Raw genomic sequence first — 20,115 nt, forward strand, 5'->3', positions numbered from 1 at the left:
CAGTAAGCAAAACCTTCTTAGGGTGCAGGTTCACTTTTGGCTGTGGTGTAGCTGGTTCTCCTGCACTAACCCACTGTTGGTGGCGCTTAATATTTTGATAAAGTACCCATTTTTCATAGCCAGTCACTCGGCGGTTGGAAAACGAAGCTAGAAGTTCACGAGAGTGAAGAGGTGTGCAAATGTCTACTCCTTCTCTCAGAGTATCAGCTCAAAACACATGTGGTGCTCATTTTCCAAACTTTGAAGCGCTACATAGTTGTTGCAATTGTCGATGAACAGTGGAAGGAGATGAATAAAATTTCTGGGTTAATTCTTCAAGAGTTGCAGCACAATCTTCCTCAAGTGTTGCTAAAAGCAGGTCATTATTAAACTCAACAGGGCGCCCAGTGTGAGCTGCATCCGTCAAACTGTAGTCACCAGTTGTAAACTTATTGGACTGCCTTTCACACTTCTTCACATTTAGAATGTTATTGTCGTATTCGCGTAGCTTCGGTAACACGTTTCCCTTTTCTGAACTCGTAAAACATAATATGCCTTACGTGCTCCTCTGATACCTCCATGATAACTGGAGCTTCTAAAATAAATAAAACAAAAACTAGTAAAGAAACGAACTGGTTTACATTTAATGCTATCAATTCATCTCTTTTAACTTATATGACTTTGATAATAACTTCATTTAGCCAATAAATGTGCATATAAACTTATCCTATCCCAAAAACGACACTACTTCTGGTAAGACGAAGTAGTTTTGGGCTTTTATAAGGGTTACAATGACAAGCATTCATGTTCCATATTTTTAGGTACCCTTAACAAAAGATAACTGTAACCGTTAAACACATTTCTACACCAATCTCAACTGTTAGGTATCTTTTATAATAAGTAATATATTTAGTTATCAAATTGAATTAAGTCTATCAAAGATTATTAATATATATAAACATTTCATGTCTAAAGTTAATATATAAAAGTTACGTTTCTAGGACAAAGCTTTTTCTCTTACGTGAAGAAGAAATCTAGAGATCAAGTGACATGAAACGGCAGCTTACCATACTCTCGTATGTCTTCTAGGCGAAAAACTATTACATCTTAAGATCAAAAGTCCTTATCGCTGTTTATCGATGAAATTGAAGTTTCCGCCCAACGTATAAAAGCTTTTATTCTGCTTCCCAGGGAATAAAACTCCTTCTTATCTTTGGTTCCGCGAAAATCGAAATAGATATTGAAAGTGTGAAAAGTTTTAGTAAATCTAATGGCTTTGCCACAAAAACAGCAAATATTTCAATAAGAATTATTGTTTGAGATTTTCTCCATTACCTCTATCGCCATAACAATCTTTGCACGAAATAGATTTCACTCATACCACAAGCTTTTGGATAAGATTACATACCACAGTTTTCTTGATAAGTAATGGAAGGAAACGAGTATATTTTAAGGAAGGCATAAGATAAGAACAAGAAATAAAGAAGTTTTACGATACATTATTGCTAAGAAATATCAAATTCAAAATAAATCCAGTAGACGAGTTTGTTTTTCTTATAAAAGCTTATGAAGCACGCATTCATAAACTAAATTATCTGAAAGTGTTTGACCTGGCTTGATCTAGTGGTTATTGTGCCAGTTTGATGAAACCGAGTGTTTATTATCCACATCATTTTGTCGCAAAACAGCATTTCACACATTGCAACCTTGGGCGCGTTGTAAGATTGAGGGTCCAGTCCCACTATTCGATTAAAGTAGCCCAAGATTTGGAGATGGTGTTTGGTGATGCATTAAATAACTGCCGTTTCTCTAAATGTCAGTTCAAGGTTAAGGACATTCAATGTAACTAACTCTGGTGTAATTTGGCGGAAAGTGACAGATTAGATAACCCATCGCCAATTCCTGGCTATTCTTTACAAATAAAAAATGGCATTCGCCGTCACCTGCTCTCTTACTCGTCACAATGCAAGCATTTTCGGTTAAGAGATTTGAACCCGTCACTCGCATGTTGAAAAAAGAATGTCCTATCCACCAGTATATGTCATATCATGTCTGAAAGAACAGACTATAATTCTGTCCTGAATAAAAGTGTTTATCAGAAGCCTTTTAATGTGACGATAGTTGCCCTTGTTTGTTGGAAGTTTATACTTTCCAATGCTAGTTTATAAGAAACAAAAAGAAGTGCTCGTCCTTTGTCCAGGTTTTGAACTTATGATAAATTACAAATAAATAAATAAATTTTACACAATTTATTTTCGAAATAAATCATTACAATATTCATTATTACCTCACCATAGGTTTTTACAAGCTGTAAGAACTCGCTATGCATATAATTAAAACCCAGTATATACAGTGCAATGGTCAAGGTGACTTTGTAGAAAGAGGTAGCGAAAATGCAATGTCGGTAGGGTGCTTTCTGTTACCTTTTTAAATACCAAGCTCTAAACATCTCTTCATATTGTTTCACGTAGTTAATTAACTGAAGGTTACTACCTACAGATTTAAGGGATGAAGTTGTAAGATCGTACGGGTCAAAGTTTGTTTTTTGAATTTCGCGCAAAGCTACTCGAGGGCTATCTGCGTTAGCGGTCCCTAATTTAGCAGTGTAAGGCTAGAGGGAAGGCAGCTAGTCATCACCACCCACCGCCAACTCTTGGGCTATTCTTTTACTAACGAATAATTGACTGTCACATTATATCGTCTCCACGGCTGAAAGAGCGAGCATGTTTGGTGCGAAGGGGATTCGAACTCGCGACCCTCGGATTACGAGTCGAACGCCTTAACTCACCTGGCCAGTGTCAAAGTAGGAAGTAGTTAAAACTTAAGAAACAGCTCTTCCTATCAACCTTATTGTGGCTGTTAAGGTAGAAACTTCAGTTGAGTTGATTTATTATTGCAATTTTCTTTCACTACATTTCTCCATATACACCTCTAGTGCCCTCCCCCACACTGTATATATAGTTTATTATATAAAAAAATATTAAAAACGTTTTTGTGCAAGGATGAAGCGCCACCTATAAAAGCAGTTAACTTATGTTCAGTATGATAAATGCTCAATGACAGCAACAACGGGGTGAAAAAGAGTTGTGAATACTCCATTAACATGCCCCTTGATCCAAACTATCATCCTATAAAATTCGATTAAGTGAGCTAGAGATAGTTAGATAATGGACAGGCAGTTAAACAGACAGAGATACACACAGATTTTTGTGCTTTACATATTTAGAAAGACATTATTTAAGATATAGAACCTATGTTACGCACTATAATTCCAGAACTAATGGGTCAATAAGCCTTAGCTATTATCAGTTTAAGCCAATGACATTGTATATTCTTTCGCTACTGTATTTCTCTACAGGGTATACAGAGATTTTTGTTTGTTTTTGAATTTCGCGCAAAGCTACGCGAGGGATATCTGCGCTAGCTGTCCCTAATTTAGCAGTGTAAGACTAGAGGGAAGGCAGCCACCAACTCTTGGTTTACTTTTTTACCAACGAATAATGGGGTCGACCGTCACATTATAATGCATCTATGGCTAAAAGATCGAGCATATTTGGTGTGATGGGGATTCGCACCCGCGACCCCCAGATTACGAGTCGGGTACCTTAACCACCTGCTCATGCCGGGCCGATAAACATTTTGAGGTGGGTCAGAAAAAATGGACTTCAAATCTTGAATTGTAGCAAGAAAAGGTATGAAAAAGGAAGTAGACTTTTAATAGTGCAAAAAATATATAGTGAAAAAAGCGAAGAGATAAATAGGTATATTTGAAGTATAAGATTGATTTGTACCAAATAATGAACTAAGTGTATCAATAGGTATGGAACAGGAAAATAAAGGAAAAAAAAAACATGAAGAAGATGGAATAAGAAATTAAAGAACGTATTTGACGAGAAGCGGAATAGAAAAGATTTCAAATAAACTAACAGAAATATATAAAAACAGTAGGAAAAGAGAGTAATGTAAGTACGGATGCACGAAAAGAATGAGCAACCATTAGATAAACGAGACAATAATATAAGAGTGAAAAGAGCATAAATAAAGGGAGAAATATGAGATGGTGAAACACGTCGGGCTAGTTTACAAAGGTCAGTAGTTCTGAATAATTACCAGTTAGAGTAAACTTGCAATATGGAATGTGTCTCATAGACACACTGTAAAAGTGGTGAAGATACAAGTGTATCTGGTTTTAACTGTGTTTGTATGTAATAATTACGAAAAATGTTAATACTTGTTATATTTTAACAACTGGATAGTGATGCGATAAATACATTGGCGGAATTTTGTGAAGAAGGGTCATCACTTCTATTTCAGAAAGGCAACGCATCATGTCACAATTCAAGTTATAACTAGCAGATATAAGAGACTGATAACCAGATCTGGTTTCGAGTCTCTCATACTCCCAAATTTAATACCACCTAAATGTTTTGGGAAGTTTTAGAACGCTGCTTAAAAAAAAAAAAAAAACCTTAAATTTAACTAAGCCTTCAGTAACTTTTCCAAAGAAGTGATATTAACAGTTGTTTGTGTGATAAATTGAAAGAAGTGAAAATATTGAAATATTGAAAAAAATAGTGGTACGAGGAACAGAACAAAGTGGTTAACTATCAAATTCATGAAACGTCATTACTATTTTTTAATCATTAAAGTTATATTTTGATATGAGGTAATTTATTGTGGTTGTTATCGTACTGAGTATACTGTACTTTTATCAACAGTATGACACGGTAGTACAGGATTATGTAAGTGTATTGTGACAATTATTTATTTTAAGCAAGTATATTCTGATCAATAACTATATACCTATCAGACATGTGGCAGTACTGCCTGTGTAAAGATAACTCAAGCGTGCTCATTGATATGGCATTTTAAATATTTTTTCAACAGATTTTAAAAGCTTTATAATACTTAAAGAACGCTGCTTAAAAACAAAAAAACCCTTAAATTTAACTAAGCCTTCAGTAACTTTTCCAAAGAAGTGATATTAACAGTTGTTTGTGTGATAAATTGAAAGAAGTGAAAATATTGAAATATTGAAAAAATAGTGGTACGAGGAACAGAACAAAGTGGTTAACTATCAAATTCGTGAAACGTCATTACTATTTTCGAGAACAGAATTTATCTTTTACCGTAGTTTGTCCTCATCCACATGGTTATATTTTTGACAAGTTCTATGGTATACTTGGATCCAGATGATTTACTGAATAAATTAAATTTTATCTAAATGGTTAGTTAATTTCTTATTTTCACCTCTCTCTCTAGTTATCACAAAAATATTAATTATATTAATATATGATTCAATTAATTCTTATATAAACTGTTTTCAAATTGAAAATAAAGAATTGATGATACAAAATAGTCGAATTTTCATAGGAGGATAAATTTACTTCATAATTTTTTCAGTATAACACAAATATCAAAATGAATTCACTGAAAGCTTTCAAATAACATAACTCTACTCAGATGAAATCATTGAATAGGTAAACATTTACGCTGGAAAAAGCTCACCAAATTCCGATTACGTTAACACTCTTATATTTGTATATAAACTTAATATTGAGGGGATTGAGATCGACCTCTTGTTAGAATATACACATAATTGAGAACATAGTTAATATAACGTTTCGTACTATATTTTAACACAATCCAAAGTATTATTTAACTTTGGGTTGTTCTTACATATGAGCTTAAGCTAGACTGGTTTAATTCTAATTAATTTTTGTGTTTAAATCCATCTAGCACCGAGGTCGACTAGAATTTAAAACACGCATACATAAATTTAAATAAGCTGATAAGGGATTAACTGCTAAATGTTAATACTTATAAACATGAGCTGGAGATTATAACATGTTATTAATTAGAAGTTAATTTTCTTAAGTGCGCAATAACTCTGGCTTGTTGGGCCTTAATAAAAGCTTTCTCTCTTTTATATCAATTATTAATCACCTGAATGAATTTCCGAATTTCAATAACAACAAACAATCAAATGAAAATATTTGCATACTGCTTCGTATATTAACACGTTGGCTCCCACACGACCCACCGGTAGGTCTTGTTCTATTTTCTTTTTAAAGGACCACTTATTGGTTAGGACACAACGGCTACATATACACTGTTCCTAAAAAAATAATTCTAAAATGACTACTGGGACCCTGGAAAGTATCGGCAAAATAGGGTTGGTGGCCAACGTGTTAAATGCAGAACAATCTATAACATTCCACACAGTGTTACTTGGTGGATTTTAAAATGTTTCAATAGGTTAAAAGTTTTCGACTTTTGGTTTTTTGAGTTGCCATGTAATAAAAAAGAGGCAGAAAGAAGAGGTACAATAAATTGAAACTTTTTGCAATGAAATTTACAGATACTCCCAAAACTTGTGGCCTAGTCATTATATAGATGTTGCTACATAAGGAAACACCGTATAGTATTATAAAGCTTTTAAAATCTGTTGAAAAATATTTAAAATGCCATATCAATGAGCACGCTTGAGTTATCTTTACACAGGCAGTACTGCCACATGTCTGATAGGTATATAGTTATTGATCAGAATATACTTGCTTAAAATAAATAAATGTCACAATACACTTACATAATCCTGTACTACCGTGTCATACTGTTGATAAAAGTACAGTATACTCAGTACGATAACAACCACAATAAATTACCTCATATCAAAATATAACTTTAATGATTAAATTTGAGTGTACATCGCTAAAGGCATTAAAATAAAATTATAGCATTGCGCATGTACACAAAAAAGTATTAGAAATATTTCGCACACAAAAAATAAGTGTTATAAAAAGTAATGTTGAGCCTAGTCTATACTTCATTAGAAAGTATTCATATTTATGTATTTCACAAAATATACAGTTTATCGAACATGAAATTGACCAAAATAAGGTGTGAAAGCAGTGTTTCGCAGATTTATATTAGGCACGAAACATTTATATAGTTTACCGAATTTGCAGTTAAAAAAATCACATGTGCAACTAAGGTAGCTCTTGAATTTTTACTGTTGACTTCGTAAGAATGATAAATATGCTACTTCAGTATAACGCTAACTATAAGTTCAAGTTGTTATTTATCAACAAAATAAGAAGACATATAATGTAGCTTTGCAGTAAGTAGTGTTACTGACAGTAGGATCTTTACGCTTCAAAAAATAACGGAGCAGTATTTCATATTTAAATTGTAGTTAAATAAAAAAAAGAAAAATAGTAGAACTGAAATAGCGTAGTTACTTAAAATATTATTTTGATGAACAATCCGAGCCATACCTACATAGGCAGTACTACATGCATATTGATCATGAAGGTGCCTTTCATTTCTGGTGCTGTCATCACGCGGTAGCTTTCTTCACTAAACCTAATATTTGTTTACACACATAAAAATGTAGAGCTTCCTTTTTTCGAAAACATTTTGCATTCAGATGGAAAAGAAAAACAAGACTTAAAATCTTAGGGGCATCAAACGTTAGCAACAGCGGAATTACAAAGAAAATTCTTTGGCACACTTCGCGTACTTGTGACACATTAAAATATTAAATTGGTCTGTCTAACTGGGATGTCGAACATATTTTGTTCTTAGATTGAAAATGTTTATTGTCTCATTAAATATAACTATAAAAACTCGATTATGCGTTTATAGCATTTAGTATAACAAAAACAATTTATCAAATTTTATAAACATTAAGTTACTGAATTATCTAACATTTTGAATAATCAAAAAATATTTCCAAGTATAAAACACCCAAGTTGAAATAAAGGGGCCAGCTACGGAAAAAAGTATGAAAAAGAAAATTTAAGTCACAATAAGGGGTAAAATAAATAATGATGTAATGAAGAAGAGTGTAAAACAAATAAGAAGAAAATGGAGAAAACTTTGTTGCGATAAAAAAAATCTAACTATTCCCCACCGTTTTTCATTTAACGTATTCATAATTTTCAATACCTCACCTTCTAACGATGCTAAGTAAACTACAGATAAAACTCCAAGATACATACACTTATTAGAACAACGATTGAAATTTAGAAAATGATGTAACAATGTAAAGACGATCAAGAATAATAAAAGACAGGACTCTAAGAGAATCTTTATTAATAATTAGACATACATGTTACGTAAGAATAACGACCTCATATCAATTTGATGAAACTATAACATAGCACATATTCAGATTGTAGTTTGAAAAATTGGCAAGGATTCAACCAACCACACATGTGTCCGCATCTGATCAAGAATTACAATATGAAACACCGTTAGCTATACAATAATGAATAACATAGCACCTCTGGTTTATACCTGCTACTAATACTGTTCTATCCTCTATGACTGCAAGACCTTTATTGACTACTTCAATTACACCACAATTTCATTAAGTTATACAGTATAGCAGGGTACTTGAACAGCATCTACTAATCAGAAACCAATAGATTATAATAAAATAGTATCGTGGAAAGTATATCAGGTACAGTCTGAAATTATTTCCAAAATGATTGGATGCAGTAGTAAGCAGCAAACTATTTATCTTGATGCAGATTTAAAAGATAAGCTATAACAACATTATACAACGTTCTAATTGAGAATCGTTAAAACATATCAGTGTTAGTGATTGCTTTATTATACAGATTTAGAATGGTTGATCAGAAGCAAGATTCTAAAGATTCTAGTAGCAGAGTAAGGAGGGAAGATGTGATATATCCACACTTGCACGTTTGTCTTATCCAGATGCTTTATGTGAAATGATGGATTCGTTAGCATGTGATCAGTTCATAGTGGATGAAGATATGAAAATTAGTTTAAGTTGATGCACATCTTTAAAGGATATTCTTTACATAGTAACGAAACTTAAAACAATTAAAGCTGTGGGTAAACAACTAAAAACACCAACCAGGAACTGTTGGATTATCAGATTAAATAGTGTACAAACATCTACTACCTTTGAAGGAGATTTACAGCAACTTAAATGATCAATTAAGCAGCTGTTTATCTTAAAAAGGAAGTTGTAACCCACAGAACAGTAGGTGGCTCAGTTGAGCTTAAAATAGTATATTGCAAACTGCAATATACAAACAAACGCCTTTAAGAAATATAAATTTCTTCCAAAGGATGACAGGACACAAGAAACTGCAATATATGTAAAAACTATCTTGACATTCAATTCGAGAACAAAATGAATCGACTAGTCACAGTGCATAAACTAAAAAGACAATGTTTTGAGATTGATAAAACTTCATCTCTCTCAATTGAGATAAGGAGTTGATTTTTTAACGAAACCTAGCAATGAGTCAATATATTCAATAATGGAAAGCTTTGAATGTGTTTTCATCCATACTAGTTATATAGTTATCTTTGTTCAAGCTTACTTAATAATGGAAACTGAAAAATTACACTCAAAAATATATCAAGAAGGTGTATTGTATCTCAAGACGGCTGGTATGGGTATTAAAACTTTTATTTAGAGAACAATGTTTCGACCTTTTTAATTCATCTTCAGGTTAACAAAGAGAGAGTTTTCAACTGAGTTGTTAACCTGAAGATGAACTAAGAAAGCCGAAACGTTGTTATCTAAATAAAAGTTTTAATAACCTTACCAGCTGTCTTGAGATGCATGTTTACTTCAAGTGGGTTTCTCGTAATCACAACGTTGCAGCTAGAAGAAAGTTCAAAGTCGCTCTTATTATGTAAAACATTTTTCTACAACATAGTTGGATAATGCACGATATCAGAAAAAGTACGTAGGTTTAATAATTCTTAATATAAAACGACAAAAAACCTATAACCATATCTACCCTTGAAGAAGAAAAGCCCGCCCATTTAAAGTGCTCTAGTTATAGTATTTTATCGTTTAATGGTTGGATAATTGACACTAAGGAAGTGACCACGTTTGGAAGAGCTTTCGTTTGAAAAAAAAAAAATGTTTTGGTTCAATTTTGTAGTGTATGACTATGAAACCCATGTGCATCACCTGAGACTATAAGGATTATTATCACTAAATAGAGGCATAGAAAAACTCGTTTTCAAGCAGTTTCAAGCTGATATTTCCAGTTTTAGGAAATCTATTAGATTTCTAACTATTTTAAACGGACACAGAAAACACAAATATTAAAATGAGCTAAAATTTGTAATTTTTTTAGTGAAAAAGGCACAAAGGGGAAAAAGGTTATTAAAGTCTTATGACGTTGAAACAATTAAAGGTTAAGTTGAAATATGTAGATATTCAACACGAACCAAGTATTTCAGAATGTTTTTCTAACTGATTTTTACGATCATCACCTAAGCCGCTGCATATATTAGATTACTTTATCTTTCTTTTATGCCTAATGGCATTTTATAGCAATAACATCGAAGTTTGTCTTGGTCTAAATAAGTAGCCTTAAGACAATTTTAACTTTTAATATCAAGGTAAATAATATATATATATATATAAAGAGAGAAAGGAAGAGAATTTTAGACTGGTTTAATTTGATAACTAACACAAGGTTCGTTATTGAATGTATATTACTATATTATGCTGAAGTCACTGAAATACTTTTTCGCTAATAATTTTGATCAGTGTGCTTCTAGCAATATTCATCAAAATGAGCCTAGTACACATCATTTACATTTTTTGTTGATTAAAATTTTTGGATTACACGTTTCTTTTCGAACGTTATTCGATGACAATAATTGTCCGTCCACTGTCGGTACATTCTAGCATATAACTATCCATACCTGTCATCATATAAACTTCTTTTTTTAACTTTCAATCAGAAATAATCAAATTTGGGTTCTAGCATCGGTGTAAAGAAACTTTCTATGGACATTTTTGGCTTAGTTATTAAAGAACTTTTTCTGTACTGACATTTATCGAATAAAATGGAATATTTTTATCCATTTAGAGCACCATAGGCTGAAAAACTACTAACAACAAGGATACAAACACAATTCATTAAGGACATCCAACTTATAGCACAACAGAGTTGAATCCATAAAGATCGTGAAACCTGACCAAATGTTATTGACTTTTTTCTTTCATTGAAAGAGCAGTAGCGGGAGAGCAGATCATTTATTAACTTCTGTGAGGAATTATCTACGTATAAATCAATCAACTAAAGAGACTGGGGTCCTAGTTGAGATCATTTCCAATTTATCATAAGGGAGGGAATCTCTTTCGTATCCTCCACACTAACAAAATGACCACTGCTTAAAAAGGATCAGAGTTCATTCCATTTTTTCGCTTTAAATATAGAAAATAAAAGCACTAAAATGATTTAGTGATAAGTGAAAAAGAAATTTTGTTTTATTAAGAAAATGTACGATTGCACTTCAAATTCTGGATATTTGCGTAATACTTTAATGATTATAATATTTAGATTTATGAATATTAAGGTTGTTAGTTCTCAAGAATTATTTTATCATCATTTATCGAATATTAACTATGACTTCCCCTGTTTTATTTTTGTAACAGGACTTTTCAAGGGTCTTCTCATGCCTAGAGAGGGAAATATTGATGCCCAAGTTTTTAATCTAAACATTTCAAGAAACTGTTTAATCTAACGCAATGAGCTAGTGGCTTTCATCTTCTTAACTTTCTACATGGTTTGAGCCATATGTATTGAAAACGAATCAAGCGAGTGTTAGCTAGTCAGATTATGTTATTGTGTTAGCGAGTTAGTTAGTTAACTAAATGGGAATAAGCACATATTTTAATGAGCTAGTTAATTAATTCAGAGCTTTAAATATTAAAGTTTCTTTTTCCCGGAGAAATAAGATAATAACTTAGCAAATGAAAGAAATTTCTGTTTAAATTATTTTATTTGTGAAGTTAGGGTTATTGTTGAACCCTGACTATACTGAACATGGTACTTAAAAAGTAAGACTTTTTACCGCTATGTTGACTGGAATTCCTTTGTTTTTTACTAAATGATACACAAGTATCTAATCAACAATGAAAACAATTGCAATAATAATTTTATTTAGATAACTACATTTTATGGGTCGTAATAATTTTCTTCTTCTTAATACACTACTATCATTTTATCATTTAAGAAGATTACTTATTGTTAGCTTATTGTGTAGAACTAGATTTTTTACATTAGGTGTCTGGAGATAAAATCGAAAAAATAAATGGACAGCAGACAATCAACTTAGTTGAAAATAATGCATTCAAAACAAGCCAAAGGTATTTAAAAAATATTATTTACACTATAGGATATCACAGTTGTATCTAAAACTCTAAATAATTATATTTTATTATCAAAGCTACACACAGGATGATTCAGTGATCTTAAAACCTAATTGACAAAAAGTAATATTTTTCTCTACTCTGTTTCTCACTGCATAATCTGCGATAAATGCACTTGTTGTCCTGTTGTTTACCACAATTGCATCCAGAACTTTAAATAAATAATTTTCTCCATTTCGTCAAAGCTCTCACATGAGGGCTAATTTACTTTGGAACACTCTTTGAAAAGACTGATTATTTTTTCTCTTTGTTTAATTTTGAAACTCCTTTAAAATATCACCCGTGACATCTAAACTAACAATCACGCACTGTAAATTCATTTTCACTAACAAACTATTTTCTAACTTAACTTGTACTCGCTTGATAAATTATACACAGATATGTTGTCCTACTTTAGCCTAGAACGTTCTACAAACTACGAGACGAAATGATGTAACAATACTCACGTAATTAGTGCAACGAAAAATATACAAAGGTTCGAATAATGTAACATTATATTACAACAACTGCATTACACATTATAGAGTTACGTAACGAATTTTTCCAATACAATCGCCTTTAATGTAATTATTTTTAGCACTATTGTTACTAAACTAAATAATAACTGATAACTAAATAAACAAAAAAATAACTCTCACATTAACAGTCTTGTATATCCAATACTCATTTTGCTCAATTGCAGTTCAAGTATATTGAAAACTATTCTTCTTAAATACTTGTAATAAGATTGTTGTAAACAGATATAAACATTCTTACAGAAACCTACATAAATCATAAACTTAACTCTAATGTGTAATAACTTTTATTAATATTTGTATTATACACAAATTACTAATTATTTGATAACATATGTATCCGCTGTTTATATAATACTGTAAATAAAGACGTCCCAGAGACTTATGTGTAGGGAAAGGAACGACGTTGAAACCTGTCACTTGTTGTTTGAGAGAATCCTTTGCTATATCCTCGCTTGGGAATTTTCTTAACAGGTGTAAACAAAGTAAAATCTCTACTTATCGCCCCCACAGTGGCTCACCGGTATGTCTACGGACTTAAAACGCTAAAAACCGGGTTTCGATACTCGTGATGGGCAGAACACAGACAGCCCCTTGTGTAGCTTTGTGCTTAATTCAAAAACAAGAACTTTACGTATAGTGAATAAATGGCTAGAGAGAAAATATGTTTATTGTGTTTCAAAATATACTTGAACACTCAAATTTGTATTGAAATAAGAAAGACATAATTTTACCTGTTTTCTGTGCTATATTATAAAATACTGTCCAAGTTGACTTTGAACTGTGAAACAAAGAAATGCACACATAAAATAAGTTTTAAATATTCTTAAAATTATACATTTCGAGCATTTTATATATTTAAATTTCTATTTTTTTCTTTCAGACATAAGTGTTTTACTTGCTGCAAATGTTTACACCTAACGTAACTTTTGTAAATATATTTAATGTACATAAGGTTTCAATTTCATGTGTATGTGCGCAAGATGCAGAGGTGTGTTACTTAGTTCCCCCCGCTAGTACAGCGGTATGTCTTCGGATTAACAACGCTAAAATCAGGGGTTCGATTCCCCTCGGTGGGCTGAGCAGATAGCCCTTTGTGGCTTTGCTATACGAAAAACACACACACACGTGTTACTTAGTAGTCCCCTAGTGGTCAACGGTATGTTTGAGGACATACAACGCTAGACAAGGGCATTAATATTCGTGGTGGACAGGTCACACATATATAGCCTATTATGTAACTTGGTGGTTCAACTAGAAACAAAGAAACATTTATTTAGAAGAAGGTTTGTTTGTTTAGAATTAAGCTTTGCCCACCACGGGTATCGAAACCAAGTTTTTAGCGGTGGGAGTTCCGCAGAAATGCCGCTGTGCTACTAGGATACATTTAGTAGAAGGATTAAACTCTTTTGGAAAATAGTTGCCATTTATGTATTCTTTTATTGCCGATCTTAAGATGACAACTGTTAGCCATATAGTCTTGCCATCTATGGGCATATTTAATAAACACATAATAAAGTAAATACTCCAGGATGACCTTAAATATTTTACAAAAAACAAATAGCGAATGAATATTATTTTTTGTACTTTTTTCTAGTAATAATCAGAATAAGTTCATAATGTGGTCATGTAAATTACGATTAACGCTCTATCTATCTATCATCAAGCATAATGTTAAATACCACTGTATAGACGTCATTTATTTGTTAACGTAACTTTTACTGCATAAGTAAGATTAAAAACCATTATGGAGATTTGTTATACTTTTCGCAGTAAGTTTATAGTATCACAGTCCTCCAACGAATAACACTTACATATGTGTTTTGTTTGTTTCATCTCCAAAATAAATTCAGAATATGATATGGAATACTACATATATATCTGATTATAATTAATTATAGGAAGCTTGTTAACCGCAATTTCGATCACTGTTTCCGTAATTAAAAGCACTAAAATAATTAAAGACATATCTTAAATATTTACCTGCAAAATTATACCTTAATAGATTGAAAGATTTAACTCTGAAATTTCGGTAATTCATTGTTTATCATTATCTTCTATGTTTTCACTTTTATTTTATCGTTTATCCGATGTGTGAATTAGCGATGACCACCTAGCTAATCTAGACAATGGGGTTTTAATGTCATCAGCCATCTAAAGGGTACGTGATCTGTGATGATGGTAAAATGTTTTACCATAAAAATAACATCTGAAGTTCTTAATATTATGTGCTACAGTTAAGCATAATTGTTAAGTGTAATAGATCCAGTATTATATAATTATTTTAATGTCGATATTTGTAAAAGTTAAGTTTACGTTTAGAAATGCATGTAATTTGTACTGTTGAAGGTTTATTGAGAAATTATTTCTCGCCTATTCTCTAAATTGGTAGGATTTTCTCGAGTGTAAGAATCAACAACATATGTTTTACGAAATCACTTGCGTATTATTGCCAACTGAAATTTCTAGCACCTTGCCTTGACCTCATAAACCAACGCGCCGAGAGACAGTTCTATATTGTTGGTTTACTACATTTGGTATACTATAAATCTCTGAAACCATAATTGTGTTTAACGGTTATTAATAGGGAACTACAGATATTTGACCAGTAACATTTATAGATTTCGAACATTACCAACCATTTAACTTCACCCGAGTACCATCAGACGTTTGTATTTCTACGAAGATATCTTATAACTTCGGATGTGAAAAATTCACGTGCTATCAGCGAAAGCTAGCTAGGTAACCGTTAAGTATATTACCGATAAAAACTAGAAATTCATTCGCTCATCGTGAACCATGGACATAATATTCGGTTACAAACTAAAGAGCAGACTAAATACTGTTTGTAAGTTTGTACAACGTTTGTAAATAAATCATTATTTGTGATAACTATTTGCAATAACCATTATTATGAATTGTATTGTTATTTGTATATTAAAATATATTTGTAGTAAGAAAGAAACCGTGTGTATCAATCATATTGGTAGATACCATAAATTTAATACATTTTGACATTTAATTAACTTTTAAATTTAAACTTAGCTAAGTTTCAGACTATTTGGAATCGTAATACATAACATAATAAATTTAAGCCTCGTTCGGGATAAATTATAATACCATACATCAGTTATGGAGCAATAATACATTTCAACTTTCCATAGCTATTTCTTCTTCTTCTCCATGTGTCAAATCTGCGGCAGACATCGACGACCATGGCATGCCAGACCTCTCTGTTGTCAATCCTCCTTATCAACTCGATGTTGCTCATTCAGTTCTTGGTGACATAGTTATTGAGGCTGTCGATATATTTAGTTCTTTGACATCCTCTGCTTTTCCTCCCTTCTATTTTTCCACATAGCATCTGTTTCTCTATCCCATTCTTCCTACAGATGTGTCCTAGAAATTCCATTTTTCTCTTTCTTATAGTTTTCATAAGGGACCTTTTCTATCCTGCCAGTTCCATGACTTCCACATTTGTTTTTCTTTCAGTCCATGATATTTTTAGCATCCTTCTAGGGAACCACATTTCAGCAGCTTCTAATCTCTTCTCTGTATCTTTGTTCAGTGTCCAGCTCTCACAGCCAAGAAAGAAAACAGACCATACATATGATTTCAAGGTGTTAATTTTAGTGACATTTGTTATGTTCCTGTTTGTGAATATGGGCTTCATTTTATAGAAAGTATCCTTGGACATTGTAATTCTTTTCTTTATTTCTGTGTCACTCTTTGCATTTGATGTTATAGTATATCCAAGATATTTGAAGCTTTGGACTTGTTTTATTCTCACGTCCTTGCCGGTTATGCTACATGTGGGTGTAATTGATTGTTTTGAGATAACCATGCAATCTGTTTTCTTTGCGTTTAACTGCAAGCCTTTTTCTTCACTCTCGTCTACTGTTGTTGTGAGGAGAGTCTGTAGATTTCGTTCGGAGTCCGCAATAAGGACTGTGTCATCAGCGTAGCGCAAGTTGTTGACATTGCATCCGCCTACTTTGACTCCCTGATGTTCATTGATGTTTCGTAGGATTATTTCGCTGTATAAGTTAAAATATCTGGTGAAAATACACATCCCCGCCTCACTCCTCTTTCAATTGGTCTATATTCACTCAATTCATTTTCAATTTTGATAGCTGCCATTTGCTGCCAGTAAAGGTTTCTAAGGATTCTTAGATCTTTAGCATCGATGTTCAGGCCTGACAACATGTCGAATAGGTCACCATGTCTCACTTTGTCAAAGGCTTTAGAATAATCGATGAAACATAGATATAAAACCTTTTGTACTTCCAGTGATCTTTCCATGAGCATGTTTAGAGCGAAAATTGCATTTCTAGTGCCTTTATCGGCTATAAATCCAAACTGAGTATCAGAAATCTCTGGTCTTATCTCATTCCTCATTCTAGACATAAGCACTCTTAAGAGAACCTTGGTAAGATGACTCATTAGACTAATTATCCTGTGCTGTTCACAGTCAGTTGTTCCGGGCTTTTTCGGCAATGCAATAAAGACTGATTTTTTAAAGTCTTCCGGTATTTCACCCGTGTCATAAATAGTGTTCAGTAGTTTTGTCACTTCCTGGATTCCCACTTCTTTTAGGGCTAATAAAAGTTCAATGGTTATGTCGTCTGGACCAGCTGCTTTGCCTTTATGTATCTTCTTCATTGCATGTTCCACTTCATCAGGCATAATTGGAAGGCCTTCTGTGTCTATTTCTATGTGTGGGGTTGGGCTTCTGTTGTCGTTATATAGTTCCCCAATATATTCTGATCATCTGTTAAGTATATCTTTTTCATCCATCTAGATTTCTCCATTCTTAGATTTTAAGCATCCTGTTTTTGCTGATGGAGTCTTTCCTGTCACTTCACTAATTTTCTTATGCATATATTTGCTGTCTTTTACCTTATTATTTTCAATCTCTGTACACTGGGTGTTAATCCATTCTTCCTTGGCAACATTGCATTTTTTCTTCACAAGTCTATTTATTTTTTGGTATTTTTCCTTATTAGGTTTAGCTTTTCTTCACTCCTCCATTAGATTAAGGATTTCTGGAGTAATCCATTTTTTGTTTACTCTTTTCTGGTAGTAGGAATATGTTCTTTAGCAGCTTCGTGGATGCTTTCCTTCATTTTTTGCCATTTTTCTTCAGCAGTATTCAAACTGTCAAGGATATCAAATTTATTCTTCACACATACGATGTATTTCTTCTTCAGCTCTTCGTCTTCTTCTAGAATGTTCAGTTGTAGTCTTGGTTCTTTTTTGGATTTCTTTAACTTTTTCAGTTTAACTACCATGGTTACTACGGCTGGGATTTGATCACTGCTGCAGTCTGCATCTGGCATAGATTTGCATGATGTTATGGAGTTACGGTATCGTTTTTTCATCAAGATAAAGTCAATTTGGTTTCTCACTCTGTCTCCAGGGCTTTTCCATGTCCAACATCTTCTTGGATGATTCTTGAACCAAGTATTCATTACAGCGATGTCATGCTCTTTGCACCAATCAACAAGTTTCTCTCCTCTTTCATTTAGCTCTCCGATTCCAAATGGTCCCACTGTTTTGTCTATTTTGTTCTATCCAACCTTTGCATTTAAGTCTCCCATAATGATCTTAATATCTTGTGATTTTAGCTGTTTCATTGCCTTTTCAATGTCTTCATAAAATCTTTCAATTTCCCATAGCTATTTAGTCTGATTAATTACAGAACATTCTCTTCGATTTTCATTTAATTCAGATAAAATTGCTCCTACAGCAAAACGTGAAATATCCACACTCAAAACGTATGATTTAGTAGCACCTGGGCTTAAAACATCTAGTAGCGTTCAAAATGCTTTTCGCCTTCTTTTGAAATGTTACATCGTTCTTAGTTAATTCCGTGAAGTGTGTTGCTAGACCTGAAAATGTGAGATATATTTTTATAAAAACCTCACAATTCCCAAAATGCACAAATATATTCTACGTTTTGGTACGCCCAACAGTAGCACAGCGTTATGTCTACAGATTTAAAACTCTAAAAATCAGATTTCGATACTCGTAGTGGGTAGAGCACAGACTGTCCATTATGTAACTTTGTGCTGAATTAAAAACAACAACAACAACTTCTTGGTACCAGATAATTTTCACAAACTTTTGGTTGTTTTGTTTTTTAATTAAGTTTTACATCTGCAATTAGAACGTGACTTAAATATTCAACTTTTTTTTGTGGAAACTGAAATTTACGAGATTTAAGCTTTAAATTTGCTTTGAATAAACTGTCAAAAATACATTTTAATAGTTCTAAATGTTCTTCAAAACTCACGGAAAAAGCTATGACACCATCTTAAAAATAAAAACAGTCTGAATCTTATAAACCAAATAATACAACATCCATTATATTCTGAAATGCTGAAGATGCATTAAATAAACGAAATGACATTCTATTAAATTGATACTTACCTGAAGTAAGTACAAATGTACTTTTACCTTTGTTTTCTTCTTCGATCTCTTCTTGCCAATATTCACTTTGTTATTCTAAGGATGAAAATACTTACTTTTGCTTAACCTATTTACTGTTTCCTGAATATAGTAAAGTATAAAGGTATTTGACGGTTACTCTATTCATCTTTGCAAAATCTACACAGAACCTCTGTTTAAATTTTCTTCTATGTCTTCTAAAATAGAATGACAATGTATTTTTACTGTGTGACACCTGTTTCTTGTTAAACTCTCTGTTTTTGTGTTCTACATCAGCTGTTTTTCTCTACTGATAACATTACCTACCATGATATACTTAAGTAGTAGTATTTTTTCTCACTTATGTATAATACTTGGTCAATTGGCATGGTATCTTTCTCAGACACTTTACAGATACAAGCAGCTATGTAGAATTCTGTTTCTTGTATTTTTACAGGCTCAATTAATGCTTCTTCATTTTACTTAAAGTCTTCTACTTTAGCATCAATAATAAATCGATTTCTGGTAGGCACTTCAGTTACGTTAATTAACCTTGCAAGTACTCTTTATATCAGATTCCTCTATTGGGATTCTCTGTTACGTATGTTATGCATACGTGTAGAATCATGTCACAATTCCGAAATATTTTTTCTGCTTATGCTTCATCATCTTACTTTGTCTTACTTTAAGTTCTCTTACATTACCTTTAGTATTCTCTAAATTATTGTTCTTATTACTGTTACTACTATTGTCTAGGCTTAGGTCTTTTTTTTTAGTTTCATTAATTTGATTTCTCTATAAACCTTTCATTTTCTTACTGCACTTATTGACAGCTGATCCTAAGCCTCGATAATGCTAGCGTTTGACATCCGATTAATAGTTTTAGTTAACAATAAGGTATCAGTTGTCGTAAATTTTGTACACAACTTTCAAGATAAAACTCCTACAAAACGTAAATCTCCATTT

At 32.4% G+C, this 20,115-nt stretch overlaps 1 protein-coding gene across 1 annotated transcript; it reads right to left on the reverse strand.

Moving 5' to 3' along the window:
• Positions 1–226: 226 nt before the first annotated feature.
• On the reverse strand, positions 227–18,191 carry LOC143227418 (uncharacterized). The gene is made up of 3 exons (XM_076458871.1): positions 17,791–18,191; positions 17,081–17,452; positions 227–407 (listed from the first exon to the last, which is right to left on the reverse strand). Exons 1-3 carry the CDS (start codon positions 18,189–18,191, stop codon positions 227–229), a joined length of 954 nt encoding a protein of 317 aa, XP_076314986.1.
• Between the last annotated feature and the right edge of the window lie 1,924 nt (positions 18,192–20,115).

Source organism: Tachypleus tridentatus, chromosome 9, assembly GCF_004210375.1.
Source record: "Tachypleus tridentatus isolate NWPU-2018 chromosome 9, ASM421037v1, whole genome shotgun sequence".
In the NCBI taxonomy this organism is placed as follows: Eukaryota; Metazoa; Arthropoda; class Merostomata; order Xiphosura; family Limulidae; genus Tachypleus; species Tachypleus tridentatus.